At 43.8% G+C, this 19,733-nt stretch overlaps 1 protein-coding gene across 3 annotated transcripts in view; it reads left to right on the plus strand.

The window, feature by feature from the left end:
* Window positions 1-4,044: 4,044 nt before the first annotated feature.
* FLI1 (Fli-1 proto-oncogene, ETS transcription factor) overlaps window positions 4,045-19,733 on the plus strand; it is a 121,269-nt gene continuing 105,580 nt past the window's right edge. Inside the window, exons 1-2 of one of the 3 annotated variants that reach the window (XM_048512867.1) lie at window positions 4,045-4,323; window positions 8,457-8,564. In XM_048512867.1, the coding sequence (XP_048368824.1) occupies window positions 8,499-8,564 (66 nt within the window). In that variant the 5' untranslated portion in view covers window positions 4,045-4,323; window positions 8,457-8,498. The remainder of the gene's footprint in view (window positions 4,324-8,456; window positions 8,565-19,733) is intronic. The other 2 variants (XM_048512868.1, XM_048512871.1) reach the window with 2 other exon arrangements.

Consider the following 19,733-nt stretch of genomic DNA (forward strand, 5'->3'; position numbering starts at 1 on the left):
CTTGGCCGCCGTCGCTGCGTGCAATTCCCAGCGCGCGGCATCCCAGGCTTGCGCCCGGGCGTCCCCACGACCCTGCGCTCTGCGCGGGGTCATCAAAAGGCGCCCTTTGCAAGGGCACCAGGGATGCCTTGCGCTGAGGTGGCGTGACAGCGGCCTCTCCTCAAGTAGCGCGGGGCTTAAGGTAAGTGGGGAAAGGCCCAATGACTATTCAGTGCTATGTTGCCAGTTCTGGGTTGGGAAATACCTAGAGAATCCAGGAATGGAGCCTGAGGAGGGTGGGATTTAGGGAAAGGAAGGACTTTAATGGGGCATAATGCCATAGAGTCCAACTTTCAAAGCAACTCGCAACTCTTCAGGAATTTCCCAGTCCATAGATTAAGGCAGAGAGGAGGAAGGCTCCCCCTTTTCCAGGGTACAATTCTGGTTTTGTAGGCCTTTACAATTATAGCCATGTGAGTCAGTGGGGTTAGCAGCTAGCTTCGAAGAAATGCATGGGAGATATAGGATTTAGTTTCCCTTGCCTGCATGCACCATCCTTGTTTTAAAATATGCCACTCCCTTATAGTTACCAACTTCCAGGTGGGGTCTGGAGATATCCTAGAATTACAACTGATCTCCAGATGACATACGTCAGTTCTCCTGAAGAAAATGGCTGTTTGGGAGGGTTGCCTGTATGGCATTATACCCCACTGAAGTCCCTCCCCAAATGTTCAAATATTTCCCAAGCAGGAGTTGGCAACTCTACTCTTCCATTAGAGTATGACCCTGGAAAATCCCCTTGCTACATCTAGTAGGAGCTTTGAAAATCTCCGTAATACATATAGTTTGGCCTTGTGTTGTTGAAGCTGTCTTGTGTCTTTTCCTTCCTCAAGGCAAATGGCAGCAAAAAGAGGTGATTTTGCTTAGCCTTCCAGTTTGGCTTCCCATAGCTGCTCTTCAGGAACATTAAATATCTTAATGGCTCTCAAGTCCTCATTGTAAATGTCTACCATCATGATTTGGCTCTGAATCTGTGTCTGCCTCTTGTGTTACTGACTGTAATAAACACACACACACACACACACACACACAGAGAGAGAGAGAGAGAGAGAGAGAGAGAGAGAGAGAGAGAGAGAGAGAGAGATGGCATTGCATGGCGTGGCGTGGCGTGGCGTGGCGTGGCGTGGCGTGGCGTGGCGTGGCGTGGCGTGGCGTGGCGTGGCGTGGCGTGGCGTGGCAGACACAGCTGAGCATCCCAGGGTGATTCTCTGTATTCCCCTCTGATTTGCGACACCTGCCTGTTTGTATACCAGCAAAATATTTGCCTCTGCATAACTACCCAGCATCAGCAATGACCACCACTGGGTCAGGGCAATAGTATTTACTGCATCCTTTCTCTGTCTGCAACATCACCTGTTCTTTTGCTAACCTGGGCAAGTAGAATATTTAACCTCTGCATACACAGTCACAGCATCAAAGCAAGCAGAGGATATCTAGTGCTTATAGGGCAGGAGTCCCCAATATGACACCTTTTCTGGTGTCCACCATATATTTTGGGGAAGTGGGTGGGACAAGATAGTGATTTTGCTTAACTAGGCTTCTGATTGACTGTTGTAGATTTGAGAGGCTGTGCAGATGTTTGTTTTTTAAATGTTGCTTTGATAAGAGTTGCCACCATAACCCAAGGATCACTGTGTTACTGAAACTGTAGCAATCTTTGTGACTGACTCCGCCTCCTGCAGCAGCCATTTTGTTGCTATGCCCACCATGTCTATGTCAGACTTCCAAATGTGCCTGCAAGTTCAAAAAGGTTGGGGACCTTATGGACCCCTGTTATAGTGAATGAGATCAAAGTCCTCACCAAGCAGTCAACATAATTTTTGTAAGCACCATTTTGGAAGGACAAACCTATCAATGTGGTTCTCTTTGGTGACAGGATCTGTGTGTAACTGTGAGGACTGATAAATGTCCCTGTAAGTTACCTAATTGCTTCACTGTGCCCATTCCGTCTGACCTTCTGGAACTCTATGACAGATGGTCACTTGCTAGAATAGCAACCTGATCCAATGGTTTCTGAATAATATTACTACTTTTTCAGTTTGGGTTAACTAAGGAACAGGACAATTTTAACTTCAACCTCAGTTAGTTAATACCTGCATACCTGAATATCTGAGTTCACACAGGCATGTACTTCACTTGATTGTTCAATTCCTGGGCAGTTCACTGCTGAATATGTGAATTGGGTCCATTTCAGTTGTTGAAACTTCTATAGTCCAACCCCTGTGCATGATCTTTTGTGCGGCCGCCATTTTGTGTGAATAGGAATATTTTTCCACTTTGGTATATGAGATCAGAGACCCAGGTTTTTGAGCATATGCTTTTTCTGCACACAAAGGCCAGAGAACACACACATTGCCTCAGTTACACAAAGTGGCAACCATGGGTTTGGAGAAGCATTCACTCCCACTATGCAGGACTCTTTGTAGATCACAGTGTGAAACGGTTGTATTGGAAGAGACAGAAATGTGACTTGGGGTGGTGTTGGGGGATGAATAATTTCATTGGCGGGAAGTCATGGTGGTGTGCTGGTTAGAGTGCCGGGCTAGGATGAGGAAATCTGGGTTTGGCTCACCTCTCAACCATGAAGTGCTCATTGGGTGACATCAGCCCACAGTCTCTCAGCCCAAACTGCCTTACAGGATTGTCGTGAGGAAGAAATTGAGGAACTCCTTGGATGACTTCAGGATAAAAATGTGATTGATTTGGTTGAACGTACATGTATGTGTGTGACAGAACCATCTCTGCCACCCCAAAACTGGGTTCTGTATAAGGATTCGAGCAGATCTGCTCAGAATCCTTTTTTGGGTCTATTCAGTGGGACTTACTCCCACAACAATGTTTTCAGGATTGCACTGCAGTCCTAAATAGAGGCCCATACCCTTCTAAGCACATTGAAATCAATGGCCTTAGTAGCCCTCATCTGGATAGCATCAGGCTAGAGTGATCTCCTCAGATGTCAGAAGCTAAGCAGGGTCAGCCCTGGTTAGTGTGTGGAATACTAGGGGCAGACGTGGAGAGAAGCAAATGGCAAACCACCTCCAGACATCTCTGGTCTTGAAAACCTTACAAAGTCAACATAAGTCAGTTGTGAAAACCTTATGAGCTCACCATAAGACAGTTGTGAGGCACCCAAAAAAAGAAAAAAGGCGTTACTGTCTAAGCATGTATACTCAAAAGTAAATATTGTTGAGTTTGATGGAACTTATTCCCTAGTAATGTTCTTAGGAAAACATCCTTGGAGAAGGACCAGTGATCCTGGAGATCCCCAGTACAAATTTTACCTCAGCTACACAGAGGAGAAAGTCTCAGGAAAGCCATTCTCCCTCAGAATTCATCCCCATTGCCAGTTTGGGGATAATAATCTGGGTCTGCCTGAAAAGCTGTTGCCCGTGATTGCCCCCAGATAGTGACTGTGAAACATTTTGAACCTTAAAAACTCTGTTTGTCTCCTAAATACTCTTTTTATGTGTCAAGTGCCTTTACCACACTGTTCAGTAACTAACAAGCTGCCACGTCACATCTGGAAACAGAGAGAATTTCTTTCTGGTTAAAGATTGTGAGTTATAGGGCAGCTTAAAGTCCTAACACCTCTCCTTTTGGAAATGAAATGCAGCTTTCCTTCCATGCAAGAGAAGTCCAGAATGAAGGACGATGATTTAAAAGTATCATTTCAAAGCATCGTTCTTTCAAACCCACGTCTTAAAATAGGACTTGAGCTCCACTCAGTGTCTCTTTTGGGGCTGGCTTTTCCACAGTGCTCCCCCCGCCTTCCCCAAAAAGTTGTTTATTGTTGTACTTTTATAGGTTTCTAGAAGATGAAAGCCGTTCCAGTGGAAAAGCCGAGTCATCGAGCAGAGCGGGCCGAGGCAAAGATGCCATCTCAGGGTGATTTATCAAAGAAGCAGTTGAAATATTGATAAGTGTGGGGGGGGGGAGAGGAAATTGACTGAAAAGAGGAAAGGAGGGAGGCTGCCTGGTGGAAGGAAGGGGGGGGGATTGGAAGCAGGCCGTTGGATGGAGAGCATTGCAGATACCCCCCTGAGGATATGTGAGAGCTGATGCCGTCTGTCTGGGAAGAAAGAGAAACTTTTCCTCGTTTTGGCCGGCTGGAATGCCACTGCCAGGTTAATCTCCCTACTGCAGACATTGCAGAGCGCAGCCAAAGAGAGTTATGTTGTAACACCAAATTGCTGGGGCCTTTCCTCGGTTTCCTCAACATCCTGGAACTTTATAGCTTGGTCTTCCAACCGGTGAAGGAGAGAGAGTGTGTGTGTGCATCAAAAGGTGAGTGTTTTATTTATTTTTTTAACACATTGTCAGCAGCACTATCAACAAGTAATTTTTTTTCAAATGGCTTGGAGTTGCAAGGGGGAAAGGATGTCTGTGGTGTTTCTGAGGATCTTGATATGATCCACTGAAAAGATTGCTCAATTTATTCCAGGCTTTATATAAGGTATGGAAATGTCCAGAGAGGGGGGAAATGACAATTTTGAAACCCATCCTGACCTTAAAAACCTTGACTCTCAAATCCCTCTTTTGTTGAAAGTTCAGATGTTACAAGTATGTGTCAGAAGGAGAAAATGTAGGATAAGCTAGAGCCAGTTTTACAGTTGGTTGCCTTATCAGGTGAGTTGGCTGGATATTATTTTTTAAAGGTAATATAAGTCACTAAGATGCAAATAAAATATGCTTTATGTGCAGGATTTTTTTAAAAAAATCAAGAGTTGTTTTAGGGAAAAGTTTAGTTTCAAAGACTTTGAGAAAAAAAACATAGGAAAGTTTTTGCTGCATCATGAATAGGGCCAGTATATAAAACCTTGGATCTGGTTTTGAAGAATTGCAATGGGGCCCCAGACACAATCCAGTCAGAATTTCTCAGCTAGAATGGGTGCGAGGTTGAACAGGTTCCATAAATGTGGACACAGGGACTGTGGTCTCATCAGTTTGTCTAACTTTCAGTGGGGTTTGCACAGGACATTGGTAGCAATCCTAAAGTCACTTTCTTGGGAATAAGCCCCGTTAAAATAACGTGAAATTTACTCCCGAGTATACATGCTTAGAATTTTTCGGTGTCCTAAAGCTAAAAAGGAAGCTGATGGCATGAAGCCTCAACATAAATTTCTGGTTTTGAAGCTCAATGCTATTATTTCAAAGATGGACCTTATTTTGTCAAACTGAACTGGGAAGGAGTAATAATGGCAGTAATGAGACTTGGGCTGAAAACCTAACACATTGGCTGTGTTTGTTACTGTAGAGCATCCATCTCAGTGCTAATCTATGTTTGAATTAGTTATCAAAAGGGAATATTGTGTGTATTTCCAAACATCTAAAATTAGCATAAAGATCATTTAAATCTTCAGGAATCAAGAATTCTGAGTAGCTCTGGCCTCTTGTTTCAGTAATTGAAAAGAGTGAGAAAACACAGTCACCCCATGGTTTCTGAAGCATTTTGTAAAAAGAGTCAGTCTTTTCCAGTTCAGGACTATACCAGCTGTATGAAGTGGTGTTACTCTGTTGTGTTACCTTCCACTTTATTTGGGGGCTTTACCGTGTTTCCCCGAATATAAGACAGTGTCTTATATTAATTTTTGCTCCCAAAGATGCGCTATGTCTTATTTTCAGGGGATGTCTTATTTTTCTGTGTTCTGTTTGTCGGGCATGCTTCCAAACAAAAATTTTGCTATGTCTTACTTTCGGGGGATGCCTTATATTTCACACTTCAGCAAAACCTCTACTATGTCTTATTTTTCAGGGATGTCTTATATTAGGGGAAACAGGGTAGCTGAAGACATAGTGTGAGGGGATCAGTAACTGGGATCTGTAACCTATGTATACCAGGATACTTCTGGGTGAAAACTCTCAAATGAGTAGACGGGGGTATAATTTACATTGGTTTTTATTAAAGAATAAAAATAGTAAAACAAGAACTATATATTAAGCAGTGAACACATGCACAGAAAGCTTACCGGAGCTGACTCAGAGAAAAGAGAGGAAGTCAGATAGGATTTCAGGGATGGGCAATAGTTACCAGCCTTGAAGGGACGTCCAGGAAAAACAGCGCTGAAGAGGAAATCGACCAGCATTTCTAACAGTAAAGGAAAGAGCCCACACACAAATGGGAGGTGCATGCCCAGATTCAAGACACACACACTGTGAATGGTCAAAGAACCAATAATTATATCCCCAAATGGGACTTGAGGTGGCATGAGGTAAGCTGGCAAGAAAGTCAGAAACAAAGAATTAATTGCTTTCCTAGGGTTCAAATAAAAAGATAGGAGAAGTTTGATGAGTCACCAGGTCCTTGGACTATTCTCCTAAGTACTGATTGATTGGTGGGATGGGAGCAGATAGGGTAAGTAATGGTCTGCTGAGAATGCTGATTAAATCACTTTAGGGTGGCATAATGGCAATTAGCTAGCCCAATTTGTCCAGCCAGGCACAACTTTGGGCCAAAAGAAATTTCAGTGAGAAAATCGCCTTCCTGCCCAGGCTAGACACACAAGATAGATTCAAAAATCCTCTGAGTGGTATCCATTTTGTGTGGAGTGGATCTTACGCCAGCCTTTGGTCCCCGTGCCTCCATGGCATATCTTAGCGGAAGGAGGGGATCATCTGCTTACAGTGGCTTATTCTAAGGATAAATAATCAGATACTGCATTTCCACTCTATTTATTTCTGCTCAGGGATGTTTCCCAAGACTAACATCCCAGTTTTAAAGAAATTGCTTGGAGGTACTATTGGAACCAGGCTTTTAACAGAATACAAAATGCACTACGCTTAAAAACGATCAAATCCATTCAAATTGAGCTTTGATATACTTTTCTTCCTTTTCTTTACACTCCTTTCTGCCTCGGGCAGTCCAATGCATTTACTCAGAAGTAAGCCCTATTAAATTCACTGGAATCTCTGCCCAAAACGGTGTGCACATGGTTATTGCTTGAAACCTATTCATGGTGAAGTTGAGAGTGGCATGTAGGTTTTACAGAATTCGACATTATCCAAAGGGATGTTATTTTGGCAGCAGTGGTAATGCTAGTAATGTTATCTCCAGTGTTGATAGGGCTCACTCAGAAGTGTTTACATGATAGAACTCAACAGTAGCCATGACTTCTGGGGAGCATTTCTGGAAGTCTGATGAAGAGGTCTGATGAACTTTCAAGTTTCTACAACGTTTTGTGTCATTTGAGTCAGCCCCAATAAAAGGCATTACAGGGATTCTTCAATTTTTTTCTCTGAATTCTGCACAAGCCAGTTTGGCTGTTTACAACTTTTCTCCTCAAATTGGAAGAGTCTCCTATTATGCTCATCTGGGAGTTGCTGTTGTGAACTCCTGTATCCCTGATACACATACCAATGATTATTTTACCCATCTAGTGAAGATATAACACCACCAATGCCTTCCTCTGAAATGTTGTGTATCTATGAGATGCAAGGAATCAGAGATGGCTGAGCTAAAGCATCGTGATTGATAATTTCTGATGTCTGCTTACAGCTGTTACCATTTGCACACCTACAGCTGATAGGTATCACCAGAGGGTATGATCCAGCCCAAAGTATACATGGTCAGTCCCCTTGATTTGTGACTGGCAAGAGTTATGCGTGTATTTTACTAACCAAAATGAATGGACTTTTGAAAGTGCTCCTTTTGGACTGGCTGTTGGCCAAACTGTTGACATGTATGCCTTTGTGTGTGGGCATCCGTGTATATTTGATCAGTGAGCAAATCAGTGACAGCAAGACCATTTATCACTGGATGTGTTCAGACATACATACATCCTATGCTCTGTTCCACTATCCTCCTATGATGTTTTCTCTCTTTAACTCGTGTGAAAATTGAATGATCAGCAAAATTTCATAAACTGTCACCTGTGAGTGTGAGGGATGGATTATCAATTATGCCCCCCCCCCCCCACACACTGGAGTTATTTGCTCTTTTCATTTATTGTTTCTGCAATCTGTATATAATCTAAATGTCATATTTTGGGGACAAATATATTTATATCAATGAGGCCAAGCTCTGGCAAAGAATACAATGAGCAGAACAAGGTTGTTGTTGTTTTTTTTAAAAGCAGAATTGGATACAATTGTGCTCCATTTTACAAAGTAAATCCTGAATGCAACCAGTCTTATTTTAAAGAAACGGATATGTCTTTTCATTTACTGTAAATGTAGAAATACAGTTCATCATAAATGAAATACAGACTATTTTGTTTCTCAGTCAGTCACCCTCAATCCACCCTCTTTCCCATCCTTGCAATCAAGCTTTGGAGGTCACAAAACAAATTTATTATTTCCATTATTATCTTAAAAGCAAGTTGTTCTTCAGATTGTTTGAAAATGTTTGCCTTTTTTATTATCAAAAATCAAACATTTTGGGGGGTGGACTTTTTCTTCACTCTTGTAAATTACTCTTCCAGGCCAATTTTGGGGCTTTAAGAAACGTCTGTTTCTGAATAAGGATGTTTCAGACGGTACCAGATACTTCGTCTTACGTCAAGGTAAGACTTGACAGCATCTTTAAACAGGTAATGTCAAACATTTACAATCCTCCCATCTTCAAAAGCTCTGTATTGTCTGTTTAAAGATGTGACTTGATGTTCAAAGGCATAAACTGAGTGGTGTGTGGCCGTGTCCTAAATGGGATCATCAGCCAGCTCCTGTTTCTGTCGCCATGTTTTGTGATGTAATTGCTGAATTAAATGGAACTGTAGGGGTTTCCTGGTAAATGTGATATGTGTATCATGTTGCTTCTAATTCTAACAAGGAACTCAGTATCGATAATACAATCCTTTCTGCTCATTGCAAGCGATTTTACATTATTGGGGGAATCATCCAGTATTGTGCACCAGTAATATCCTTGTCTGATGAAACAGCGTCTGAAAATCGATTTCTTTCCTAAACAGCAGCTGGAAATCGACATTGCTTTGAACTTAAGAACATAAGAACATAAGAACTAGCCTGCTGGATCAGACCAGAGTCCATCTAGTCCAGCATTCTGCTACTCGCAGTGGCCCACCAGGTGCCTTTGGGAGCTCACATGCAGGATGTGAAAGCAATGGCCTTCTGCTGCTGCTGCTCCTGAGCACCTGGTCTGCTAAGGCATTAGCAATCTGAGATCAAGGAGGATCAAGATTGGTAGCCATAGATTGACTTCTCCTCCATAAATCTGTCCAAGCCCTTTTTAAAGCTATCCAGGTTAGTGGCCATCACCACCTCCTGTGGCAGCATATTCCAAACACCAATCACACGTTGTGAAGAAGTGTTTCCTTTTATTAGTCCTAATTCTTCCCCCCAGCATTTTCAATGAATGCCCCCTGGTTCTAGTATTGTGAGAAAGAGAGAAAAATTTCTCTCTGTCAACATTTTCTACCCCATGCATAATTTTATAGACTTCAATCATATCCCCCCTCTGACGTCTCCTCTCCAAACTAAAGAGTCCCAAACGCTGCAGCCTCTCCTCATAAGGAAGGTGCTCCAATCCTTCAATCATCCTCGTTGCCCTTCTCTGCACTTTTTCTATCTCTTCGATATCCTTTTTGAGATGTGGCGACACATTTTCCGGTGCGGTCGCTGCAGCTATATAAGGGCATGACAATCTTTGCAGTTTTATTCTCAATTCCTTTCCTAATTATCCCCAGCATAGAGTTTGCCTTTTTCACCGCTGCCATGCATTGAGTTGACATTCCCATGGAACTATCAACTAAGACGCCCAAATCCCTTTCCTGGTCTGTGACTGATAGCACTGACCCCTGTAGCGTGTATGTGAAGTTTGGATTTTTTGCCCCTATGTGCATCACTTTACATTTCGCTACATTGAACTGCATTTGCCATTTCTTAGCCCACTCACCTAATTTATCAAGGTCCACTTGGAGCTCTTCGCAATCCTTTGTGGTTCTCACCACCCTACATAATTTGGTATCATCTGCAAACTTGGCCACCACACTACCCACCCCTACTTCCAGGTCATTTATGAATAGGTTAAAGAGCACTGGTCCCAAAACGGATCCTTGGGTGACACCACTCCCTACATCTCTCCATTGTGAGAACTTCCCATTTACACCCACTCTTTGTTTCCTGTTCCTCAACCAGTTTTTAATCCATAGGAGGACTTCCCCTCTTATTCCTTCATTGCTGAGTTTTCTCAACAGTCTCTGGTGAGGAACTTTGTCAAAAGCCTTTTGGAAATCCAAGTAGACAATGTCCACTGGTTCCCCCTTATCCACATGTCTGTTTACACCCTCAAAGAACTCTAGTAAGTTTGTAAGACAGGACTTGCCTCTACAAAAGCCATGCTGACTCTTCCTCAGCAGATCTTGCTTTTCTACATGTTTAATAATTTTATCTTTAATGACAGATTCTACTAATTTACCAGGAACAGATGTCAAACTGACTGGCCTGTAATTTCCCGGGTCCCCAATAGACCCTTTCTTAAAGATTGGTGTGACATTGGCCATCTTCCAGTCTTCAGGGATGGAGCCTGATTTCAGGGATAAGTTGCATATTAATGTGAGAACATCAGCAATTTCATGCTTGAGCTCTTTAAGAACTCTTGGATGAATGCAATCTGGGCCAGGGGATTTGGTAGCATTTAGTTTATCAATGGCTGCCAGAACTTCTTCCTTGTCTACCACTATCTTCGCTAGTTTCTCGGATTCACCTCCTAAGAAGCTTGGTTCAGGTGCAGGAATTTTCCTCACCTCCTCTTGGGTGAAGACAGATGCAAAGAATTCATTCAGCTTCTCTGCAATCTCCCTGTCACCTTTTAGCACACCTTTTGTTCCTTCATCGTCTAACGGACCTACCGCTTCCCTAGCTGGCTTCCTGCTTTTGATGTACTTGAAGAACTGTTTGTTGCTAGTCTTGATGTTCGCAGCCATACGTTCCTCATAATCGTTTTTTGCCTCCCTTACAACTAACTTGCTTCTCTTTTGCCACCATTTGTGTTCTCTCTGGTATTCTTCATCAGTTAAGTTGGACTTCCATTTTCTAAAAGACATCTTTTTTTCCTAATAATTACTTCAACCCCCCTTGTTAACCATGGTGTTTTTCTTTGGACTGGGTGCCTTTCCTAACCGCGGAACACATTCCAGCTGAGCTTTTAAGACTGTGTTTTTAAATAACCTCCAAGCACCTTGGACATTTTTGACTCTCTTGATTTTCCCTTTCAGCTTCCTCCGCACTATCCCCCTCATCTTTGAGAAATTTCCCTTTCTGAAGGCAAATGTAACTACATTAGTAGTTGTCACTTGTTACGCATGCAGAGATACTGAATCTGACAGCATTGTGGTCGCTGTTCCCTATCGGCTCAACAACACTGACTTCCCGCACCAGGTCCTGGGTCCCACATAGAATTAGATCTAGGATCACATCTCCCCTGGTTGGTTCTACAACCATCTGCTCTAAGCCACAGTCATTTAGCATATCCAGGAATGTTCTCTCCTTACTATGACCTGAACATGCATTTTTCCAGTTTATGTGGGGATAGTTAAAATGCCCATTACCCGCGACATTTTGCTTTTGTTGGCCTCTCTAATTTCTTTTCCATCTCAGAATCCTCTTGTGCACTTTGGTCAGGGGGACGATAATATATTCCTAATGTTAAACTTTGCTTCACCCCTGGTATTGATATCCACAGTGCTTCTGTAGAGGTAACTGGACCTGCATTGTCTATTTTATGTGACACTATGCTCTCTTTGATGTAGAGGGCCACCCCACCCCCAATACGCCCTGTCCTATCCTTCCTGTAGAGCCTGTAACCTGGGATAACAGCATCCCACTGGTTCTCCTCATTCCACCATGTCTCCGTGATGCCCACTATATCAATGTCCTCCTTCAAAACTCTGTACTCCAGCTCTCCCATTTTAGGTCGAATGCTTCTACTATTAGCATAGAGACCTCTGTCCTTAACCTGGGATTTATGTGTTTTGCCCTCTAGCCTTTTGTAGACACTATCACTTATCACATTGCTATACGCTTGTATGTGGTTGATTTAGAAAAACCTCTCTCTGTGTCTGCATCCCCATGGACTCTGTATTCGAACCGAAGTCACCTCAGCTCCTGTCGGCTTTCCCCCAAGGATCAGTTTAAAAGCTGTTCTGCCACCTTTTGCCAGCAGCCTGGTTCCTCTTTGGTTAAGATGAAGCCCGTCCCTTTTGTACAGAGCCTGCCTTATCCCAAAAGGTTCCCCAGTTCCTGACAAAGCTGAAACCCTCTGCCTTACACCACCTTCTCATCCACGCGGCCCCAGACCCTGTATCTCCTCTTGCCTAGCTCTCCCCTCGCGTGGAACAGGTAGCATTTCTATAGCCACCTTGGGGGTCCTGGATTTTAACCTTTTTCCTAGCAGCCTAAATTTGCTTCCAGAACCTCCGGCTACATTTCCCACTGTCACCGGTACCAATGTGGACCACAACTGCTGACTCCACCCCAGCACTGTCTAACAGCCTATCTAGACGAAGCCGTGACATCCGCAGCACCAGGCAGGCAAGTCACCATGCGGTCATCAATGCCTGTCACAAACCCAACTCTCTATATTCCTAATGGTCGAGATCACCCGCTACAAGGCCCACCTCCCGAGGGGTATCCTCAGTCTTGAGAGGATATCTGACCACCAGCTAAGGAAGGGGTCCCATCTAAGGGAGCATCTTCCACCACCTCAGACTGGCACCCTCCGTCACCCAGACTCTCATTCTCCATGACATCTGAAGAGATGTCACCTTGGGAGTGGGACCTGGCTGCTAGGTCCCCGAAAGCCTCGTTTGTTGCCCTCTCTGCCTCTCTCAGCTTCTCCAGGTCTGCCACCTTGGCTTCAAGAGAACGCACATGTTCCTTGAGTGCCAGGAACTCATTGCCAACTTCTGCCCTAGTGGCAGATAGTCATACATGCGACACTCGAGTGCAAAACACTGGAAAGCCCCCATCCCCCTGCTGGCTTCCTGTCTTCATATCTAATTTTGTTTAGATATTCAAATACTAATTTTAATTAGTGCCTCCCTCTTAAGATTTCTATACCTTCTACTATCCCTTAAAATATGTTTTTATTTAGTAAAACACCTGGTTCCAGAGACTAACTGAAAAGATTTAAAAATGTGAGAAGCCCCACCCCTTCAGCACTAACTGAAAAGATTTACAAATGTGAGAAGCCCCACCCTTCAGCAGCTTCCACCAATCAGCAGCCCTAGGACAAGGAGAAAAAAAGAGAAACCCCCTGTTTAAAATACACTGTTTAAAAGATGTGGCTTTGAGAAAAGCCCTCTGTCAAGCTCCTCAGCCCTTTCTGGCCCACTGCTGTCCTCCACTGCTCCTCTTCTCTGCTGGTTCCAGAGACTAACTGAAAAGATCTGTTCTGTTTGCTCCCATTTTGCTATTTACCTCTCGCCTTCCGAACTGGCATAATGGTAACCAGTTTTCCTGTTGTCTGTAACCAGTTCTTTTTTCTTAGTTTTATTAGCAAAATGGTCATGATTCTGATACCTCCAAGGAGGCAGAGGGTTTCTGTGCTCACTGCTTACAGACACTGTAACCCCTTGCCCCTCCAAATCAGTGAGAGCCTGCCATAGCGCAATGGTTCAGAGTGGTGGACTTTAATCTGGAGAATTGGGTTTGATTCCCTACTCCTCCACATGACGCCTGGTGGGTGGCCTTGGGCTACTCACAGTTCTCTCAGAATGGCCTTGGCCTCTCCAACCTCACAAGGTCACCCTTGCTCACATTATTCTTGACTGTCCGAGATATGTGGGCATTAGGAATGTCTCTCCCAGGCTGGCCCTAGGCAAATCTGAAAGAGACTCTGACAGTTCTGTTGTGGAGCCTCTGTTAAACAATACAGATGTCATGCTCTTGGAAACTTTCTAAGTAATGTACACTGCTATATACAGTCTTTCTGTCTGCATTTTGAATGTACTCTTGATTTGTACTTCATAAATGTCTGGTAATGCTCTAGAGCCCATTTTAAATGCCTAATAAAGGTTGTTGTTGTTGTTAGGTGTGTGTTGTAGGGAGAGGAAGGGAAGGAATTTGTAAGCCTCTTTGAGACTCCTTATAGTTGAGGACAAATCCAAACTCTTCTTCATGTCAGGGGTGTAGAAGAGGCTGAAGTTGGTTTCCCAGTTCCTTATTCAGAGCATCTGCCCAATTTAATCATAGATGTGGTGGAAAGTGCTGTCAAGTCACAACTGACTTATGGTGACCCCATAGGGTTTTCAAAGCAAAGTATATTTGGAGGTGGTTTGCCATTGCCTTCTTCTGTATGAGCTGAGAGAGTTCTGAGAGAGCTTTGACTGACCTGAGGTCACTCAGCAAGCATCACTGGGGAATTGAACCTGGTTCTCCAGATTACAGATCACTGCTCTTAATCATCCACACTGGCTCTAGAGCCGTGGTGGCGAACCTTTGGCACTCCAGATGTTATGGACTACAATTCCCATCAGCCCCTGCCAGCATGGCCAATATCCCCAAGTTCTTTCATCTGCATTTCTTCTGGGAGTACTCCACTTAGCAGCATTTACCACAAATACTAGACCTAGTCCCTGGGATGGCATAGGGCCTCTTATAGAACAGAGTTCCCTTGACGTGAGGGTGTGTGGTTTGTGGTAATCCAGTGCCTATATCTGGCTGCTGAGCTTTTTCAGTGTCATCATTGTGGTTGGATATGTGAATAAGGAACTGGGGACCAAATTCAGCCTTGTGAGTTGAGGGCAACCGTTAAATCCTTCCTGTGATGACCTTTCACCCAGAAGGTAAGATTCTGTGGCTGCCACTCACTTAGTTGGGAGAAAGCAAAAGGACATGGTTCATTGGGTTGCCAGCTCTGGGTTGGAAAATACCTGGAGATTGGGGGGGGGGGTGGAGCCTGGGAAAGGGAGGGCTTGGGGAGGGACTTCAATGGGGTATGATGCCATAGAGGCCATTTTCCAAAGTGCCCTTTTTCTCCAGGTAAACTGATTCTATGTTACTTGGAGATCAGTTGTAATCCAAGGAGATTCTCAGCCACCACATTCAGGTGAGGGCTAAGGTCCTTTCAGCACATGCAGAATAGTGCACTTTCAATCTACTTTCACAATTGTTTGCAAGTGGATTTTGCTATTCTGAACAGTAAAATCCAGCTGCAAAGTGCATTGAAAGTGGATTGAAAGTGTATTATTCTGCATGTTCGGAAGGGGCCTAAATCTTTTCCAGCCTTTGCAATCTTAATCATAAACAACCAAGCCTACTTTTACTTGCATTGCCTCTTATTCGGTCTCTGTTCCTTGGTCATGCTACGGTGTGATAGAAGTCTGGGGACCGGGGCGGGGGGATGGCACCTTATACTTAATAGAAGTCTCCAGGAGTAAGGCTGTGTCATCTGCAACTGTGTGCCGACAATCTGGATTAATGCAGTGAGAGGACAATATCCAACATCACTCGGGTGCACCTTGAGTTGGGTAACCTAGACCTAACCCAATCATCTAGTTTGGCACTCAGACAATTCTAAATTGAGTCCGTCAACAGTTCTTCTGCCTTGTCTTGGCCCATCAAAGCTACAAATGGCTAAGAACAGCATCTCCCAAATGTAGTCCATGCACCATGTACAAATGGCGAAGGACGCAGAGAGAGATTTTCTTAATGGACGCCTTGCATGTTTGGCTTTGCTCCCCTACGACATACACTGAGGCCTCAACCAGAATATTTTCCAGCCATAGTGTAAGCCTTTTTCTGTTTTCCTTGGCAACCTGAGTCTGACATGTAGACTGTTTTTGTTTTTAGACTTCCCCACCTTTTGAGCTCCATCAACTTAAAGAGTGCTTTGCAGAGTAATGAGGGTAAAAAGAGGGGGACCCACCCCGAGGAGTTTATGTTGAAGGGCCTAACAATGCAATCCTGAACACAGCTACATGCTTCTAAGCCCAGTTTTCTCAACAGACTTAGAATGGTGCAACAATGCTTAGGATACTATTGTCAGCACATAATATAAAGTTCTGAGATTAGGTTTGGGCCTGCCATGGGGACTGTCAGAGGTTGTGTTTGCATCAGTGAATCCGTAGGCTTCCTGGCACCATTTTGATCCAAACTGTGGCACATGCAAAGAGACTTTTTTTGCCAAGGTTGTCAGCTCTGTGTTGTGAAATACCTGTAGATTTGAGGGTAGAGCCTGATGAGGGCAGGGTTTAAGGAGGGGAGTGACATCAATGGGGTATAATGCCATAGAGCCAACTTTTCAAAGCAGCCATTCAACTGCGAGCCTGCCCCTGAACTCCATGTGGAATTCAAAGGCATGGGGTGGTACCCAGATCATGTGCCCTGCCTTGTCCCACCCTAGATACGCCTCTGCATGTGTCCCCATCTTTTTGAGCTTGATGGCATATTTGGAATTCTGACACAGCCTGTTGGATACAGTCACAAAATGGCTGCTACAATATGATCCCTGCAGGAGGCAGAGCCAGGCACGGAATGGCTTCTGCAGCTTACCTTCAGTCACACACTGAATATCCTTGTGCTCTGGGGCCAGCTGTCGCCAACGCAACATTTTTAAGAATCTGCATGCCAATGGAATTTTCAATGACAATGTACAAGCCTTGCCATTCAAAAGCTCCACCTAGCCCTGTTCACTTTCTAAAAACAATTGGAGGGCTCCCAAAAAGGTTTTGCAGGGATCATGGCGTCCATGGGCACCACATTGCAGACCCCTGATATAGCAGTTATCAGGCTGAGATTTTCTCCAAGGGGGTGAGAATGTTTGCATTGTAGAGTCAAACGAAGCAAATTTCAGGAGGTTTTCTTTGGATCTAAACTTTTTGCCTTTTGAGGGTGTTTGACCCAAGTTAATGTTCACAGTAGAGATGCAGAATCTGTGTTTTTTAAAAAAAGCTCATCATAGCCCATATATAGAGAGGAGGGAGGGAGGGGTTGTCCCTTTTCCACAACAGTTCTCAAGAATGTAAACAAACCAGGCCAGAGACATCTGGATTACACATTGAAATTGGGCTTGAGTACTTATGAGAATTTTTAAAAACAGGCAGTTTCTACTTTCTTAGCCTCTCTAAGCAAATAAGGGTGTGATCCAGCCATGCGCGGTGTGAAATTTGCCCCTTTCCTCTTTTTCTGGGTGTGTTGAGATTGTTTGCAAACAATAATAAAGTCGAAAGACAGACCCACAGAGTTAGACCGGTTCTGTCATCAGTGTAATCCAATCCTATGCATTAAAAAAAAAACCTGGCGAGTCTCACAGTCAGCGGCAAAGCACATGCTTTGCATACAGATGAACACAAGTTCAATCCCTGGTCTCTCTGGGTTTGTTTGTTTTTTTTAAATCCCCAGCAGTAAGTCTGGGAAGGGCCTCTGGGTGAAACTACTGCTGTTGGGTTCCCAATCTTGTGGAGCCCGTGGGCTGTTATCTGAAGCCCAGTTGTGGGTACCGCCATCAAATGGCTGCTGTATGGGAACTGGGGCCAGATCTAAACACTGGGAGAATCCAAGTTTAGCATCCTCAGTGATGAAGGTAACTGGCGTTCCATGCAGGCACAGAGATGGGTCCCTCTTGGGTCCCTCTGAAACCATTGTTGCTTTGAAAACAAACCCAGGATTGCTTTGATGAAGAAGGAAATGGGAACTGGAACACACATGAGAGGATGTCCCAGTGTCTGTAGGAACCATGCTTGGAATCACCAATCGAGACTAACTGTATAAGGTAGCTTAATGGAGTGGAAGTGACTTGGGAGAGTTTGTTCTGTAATAATGCTCAAAGACTGGCCAGGGGCTAATGTCAAGTATTCTTTGGTTGTGGGGTTGGGGTTGGGGGGAATTCCAGTGTGTTATATTGATAGACTTCCCACAGGCATACAACAGAGAAGCCACACCCCAAACCCATGCCCATATTGGCTATTTTGTGATGCAGATGGAAGAAGCATAGTTTTCAAGACTGAATTTGGTATGCTCCAATGTATTGTTGAAGGCTTTAATGGCTGGATTCTACTGGTTGTTGTGGGTTTTCTAGGCTGTGGGGCTGTGGTCTGGTAGATCTTGTTCCTAACATTTCGCCTGCATCTGTTGCTGGCATCTTCAGAGGTGTATCACTGAGATAAGTCTGTTACACACTGTGACCAGGTTGTAACACACATCTCTCTGTGATACACCTCTGAAAATGCAAGTCGCAGATGCAGGTGAAACGTTAGGAACAAGATTTACCAGACTACGGCCACACAGCCTGGAAAACCCATAACAACCAGTTGGCATGCTCTGTTTTAAAATATTCATAATTGGGAGGGGGGGTTCTAGGAGTATTCATGTACAGGTTGCCAGTATTTCCCTTCTCCCATCACCACCAGCTCGGTTCTCATCCCCATACTAGCTGATCCATCTTCTTTTGACATGGGTTATTAATATATTCCTCATAACATGAATATTTATGTCTCACTTAAATTCATCACACCAATCTGTGAGCTATGGATGACCCAGTGAAATGACAGAGACTTGTGCAATCCTTGTTGCAGATCAAGTGAAGGCTTATACAGTAGACAGCGCATGCAATTTGAACCCTGAAACTAGATTTACACCTGCTTTCTTCAATAAACGAAGTTTTTTCAACCCTGAGAATGTGAAACCTGAGGCAGGAAATTAACAAGTTTCCCTGTGCTTCTACAACAGCAAAATAACACTTTACTAGTCTTTAATGGTTCTGGAAAGCTGTCACTGGAAAGGGCTGCCTTACCCTGCCTCACTGTAAACAATACAACCCAATATTATCTCTTTACACAATGCATTTGTTTTTATCCCTCTGATTCACTATAAAGCTCAAGGAAGACATTGGTGGGTTCTGTAGGTAGAAGTAGGTTGACGAAGGGAAATATACTGGTTTGGGAAATTACTTCGCACAGGTCTCTGTTTTATCCTCCTGACTAATCTGTAGTTAGACTGAGATGGCATTACTGGCCCAAGGACTCTCAACAAACAACATGGCAGAGTCTAAATTTGAACCCCCTCGGGGATAGGGCGGTATAAACACCCTCGGGGATAGGGCGGAGCCCCTCTGGGATAGAGCGGTATAAAAATCGAAATAATAAATAAATAAACAAACAAACAAACAAACAAACAAACAAACAAACAAACAAACAAACAAACAAACAAACAAACCATATACCGATACTCTAACTACTATACTACATTGGTTCCCACTTCCGCTGTTGGATAACAATTGGATCAATGTGACCCTGAGGATAACAGAGTTCCTCAAGCTGATCTTTCCTTGGTTCCCGTTTGTTCCAAATCTTGCTTGCCTCCCCTGATGTCGATGGCGAAAAAAGCCCAAAGGCTCACCTATTGAATTCAATTACAGTTTGAATGAGTCATTTGTAATGAGACAGTTAACTGCATCTGATAGGCTGTGTTCCAAAGAAAAGGGCCTGCAGACGTTTTCTGAGTAATGCTCCCCAGACATTGCCAATAGGGGCTTTTCTCCCCCAACCTTGTTTGTTTGCTTCATGAGAAAGTCTTTCTAAGATTGGGCCTGTTTTCACTATTTCAGTAGTATAATGCTAAATGACTCATATAATGATGAACATGCACCCGTAGACACACATGCTGTGCGCTTTGATAAAAATCAAGTCTGAATGAAGTAAATCTATAGCATTAGCCATGGGTCTGCAACAGTTTACCAAATGTAAAAGGAGAAGAACATACAGAGATATTTTTTTAAATCCCGTTTATTATCCCACAAGTAA

The sequence above is a fragment of the Sphaerodactylus townsendi genome, linkage group LG12, assembly GCF_021028975.2.
Source record: "Sphaerodactylus townsendi isolate TG3544 linkage group LG12, MPM_Stown_v2.3, whole genome shotgun sequence".
NCBI lineage: Eukaryota > Metazoa > Chordata > Lepidosauria > Squamata > Sphaerodactylidae > Sphaerodactylus > Sphaerodactylus townsendi.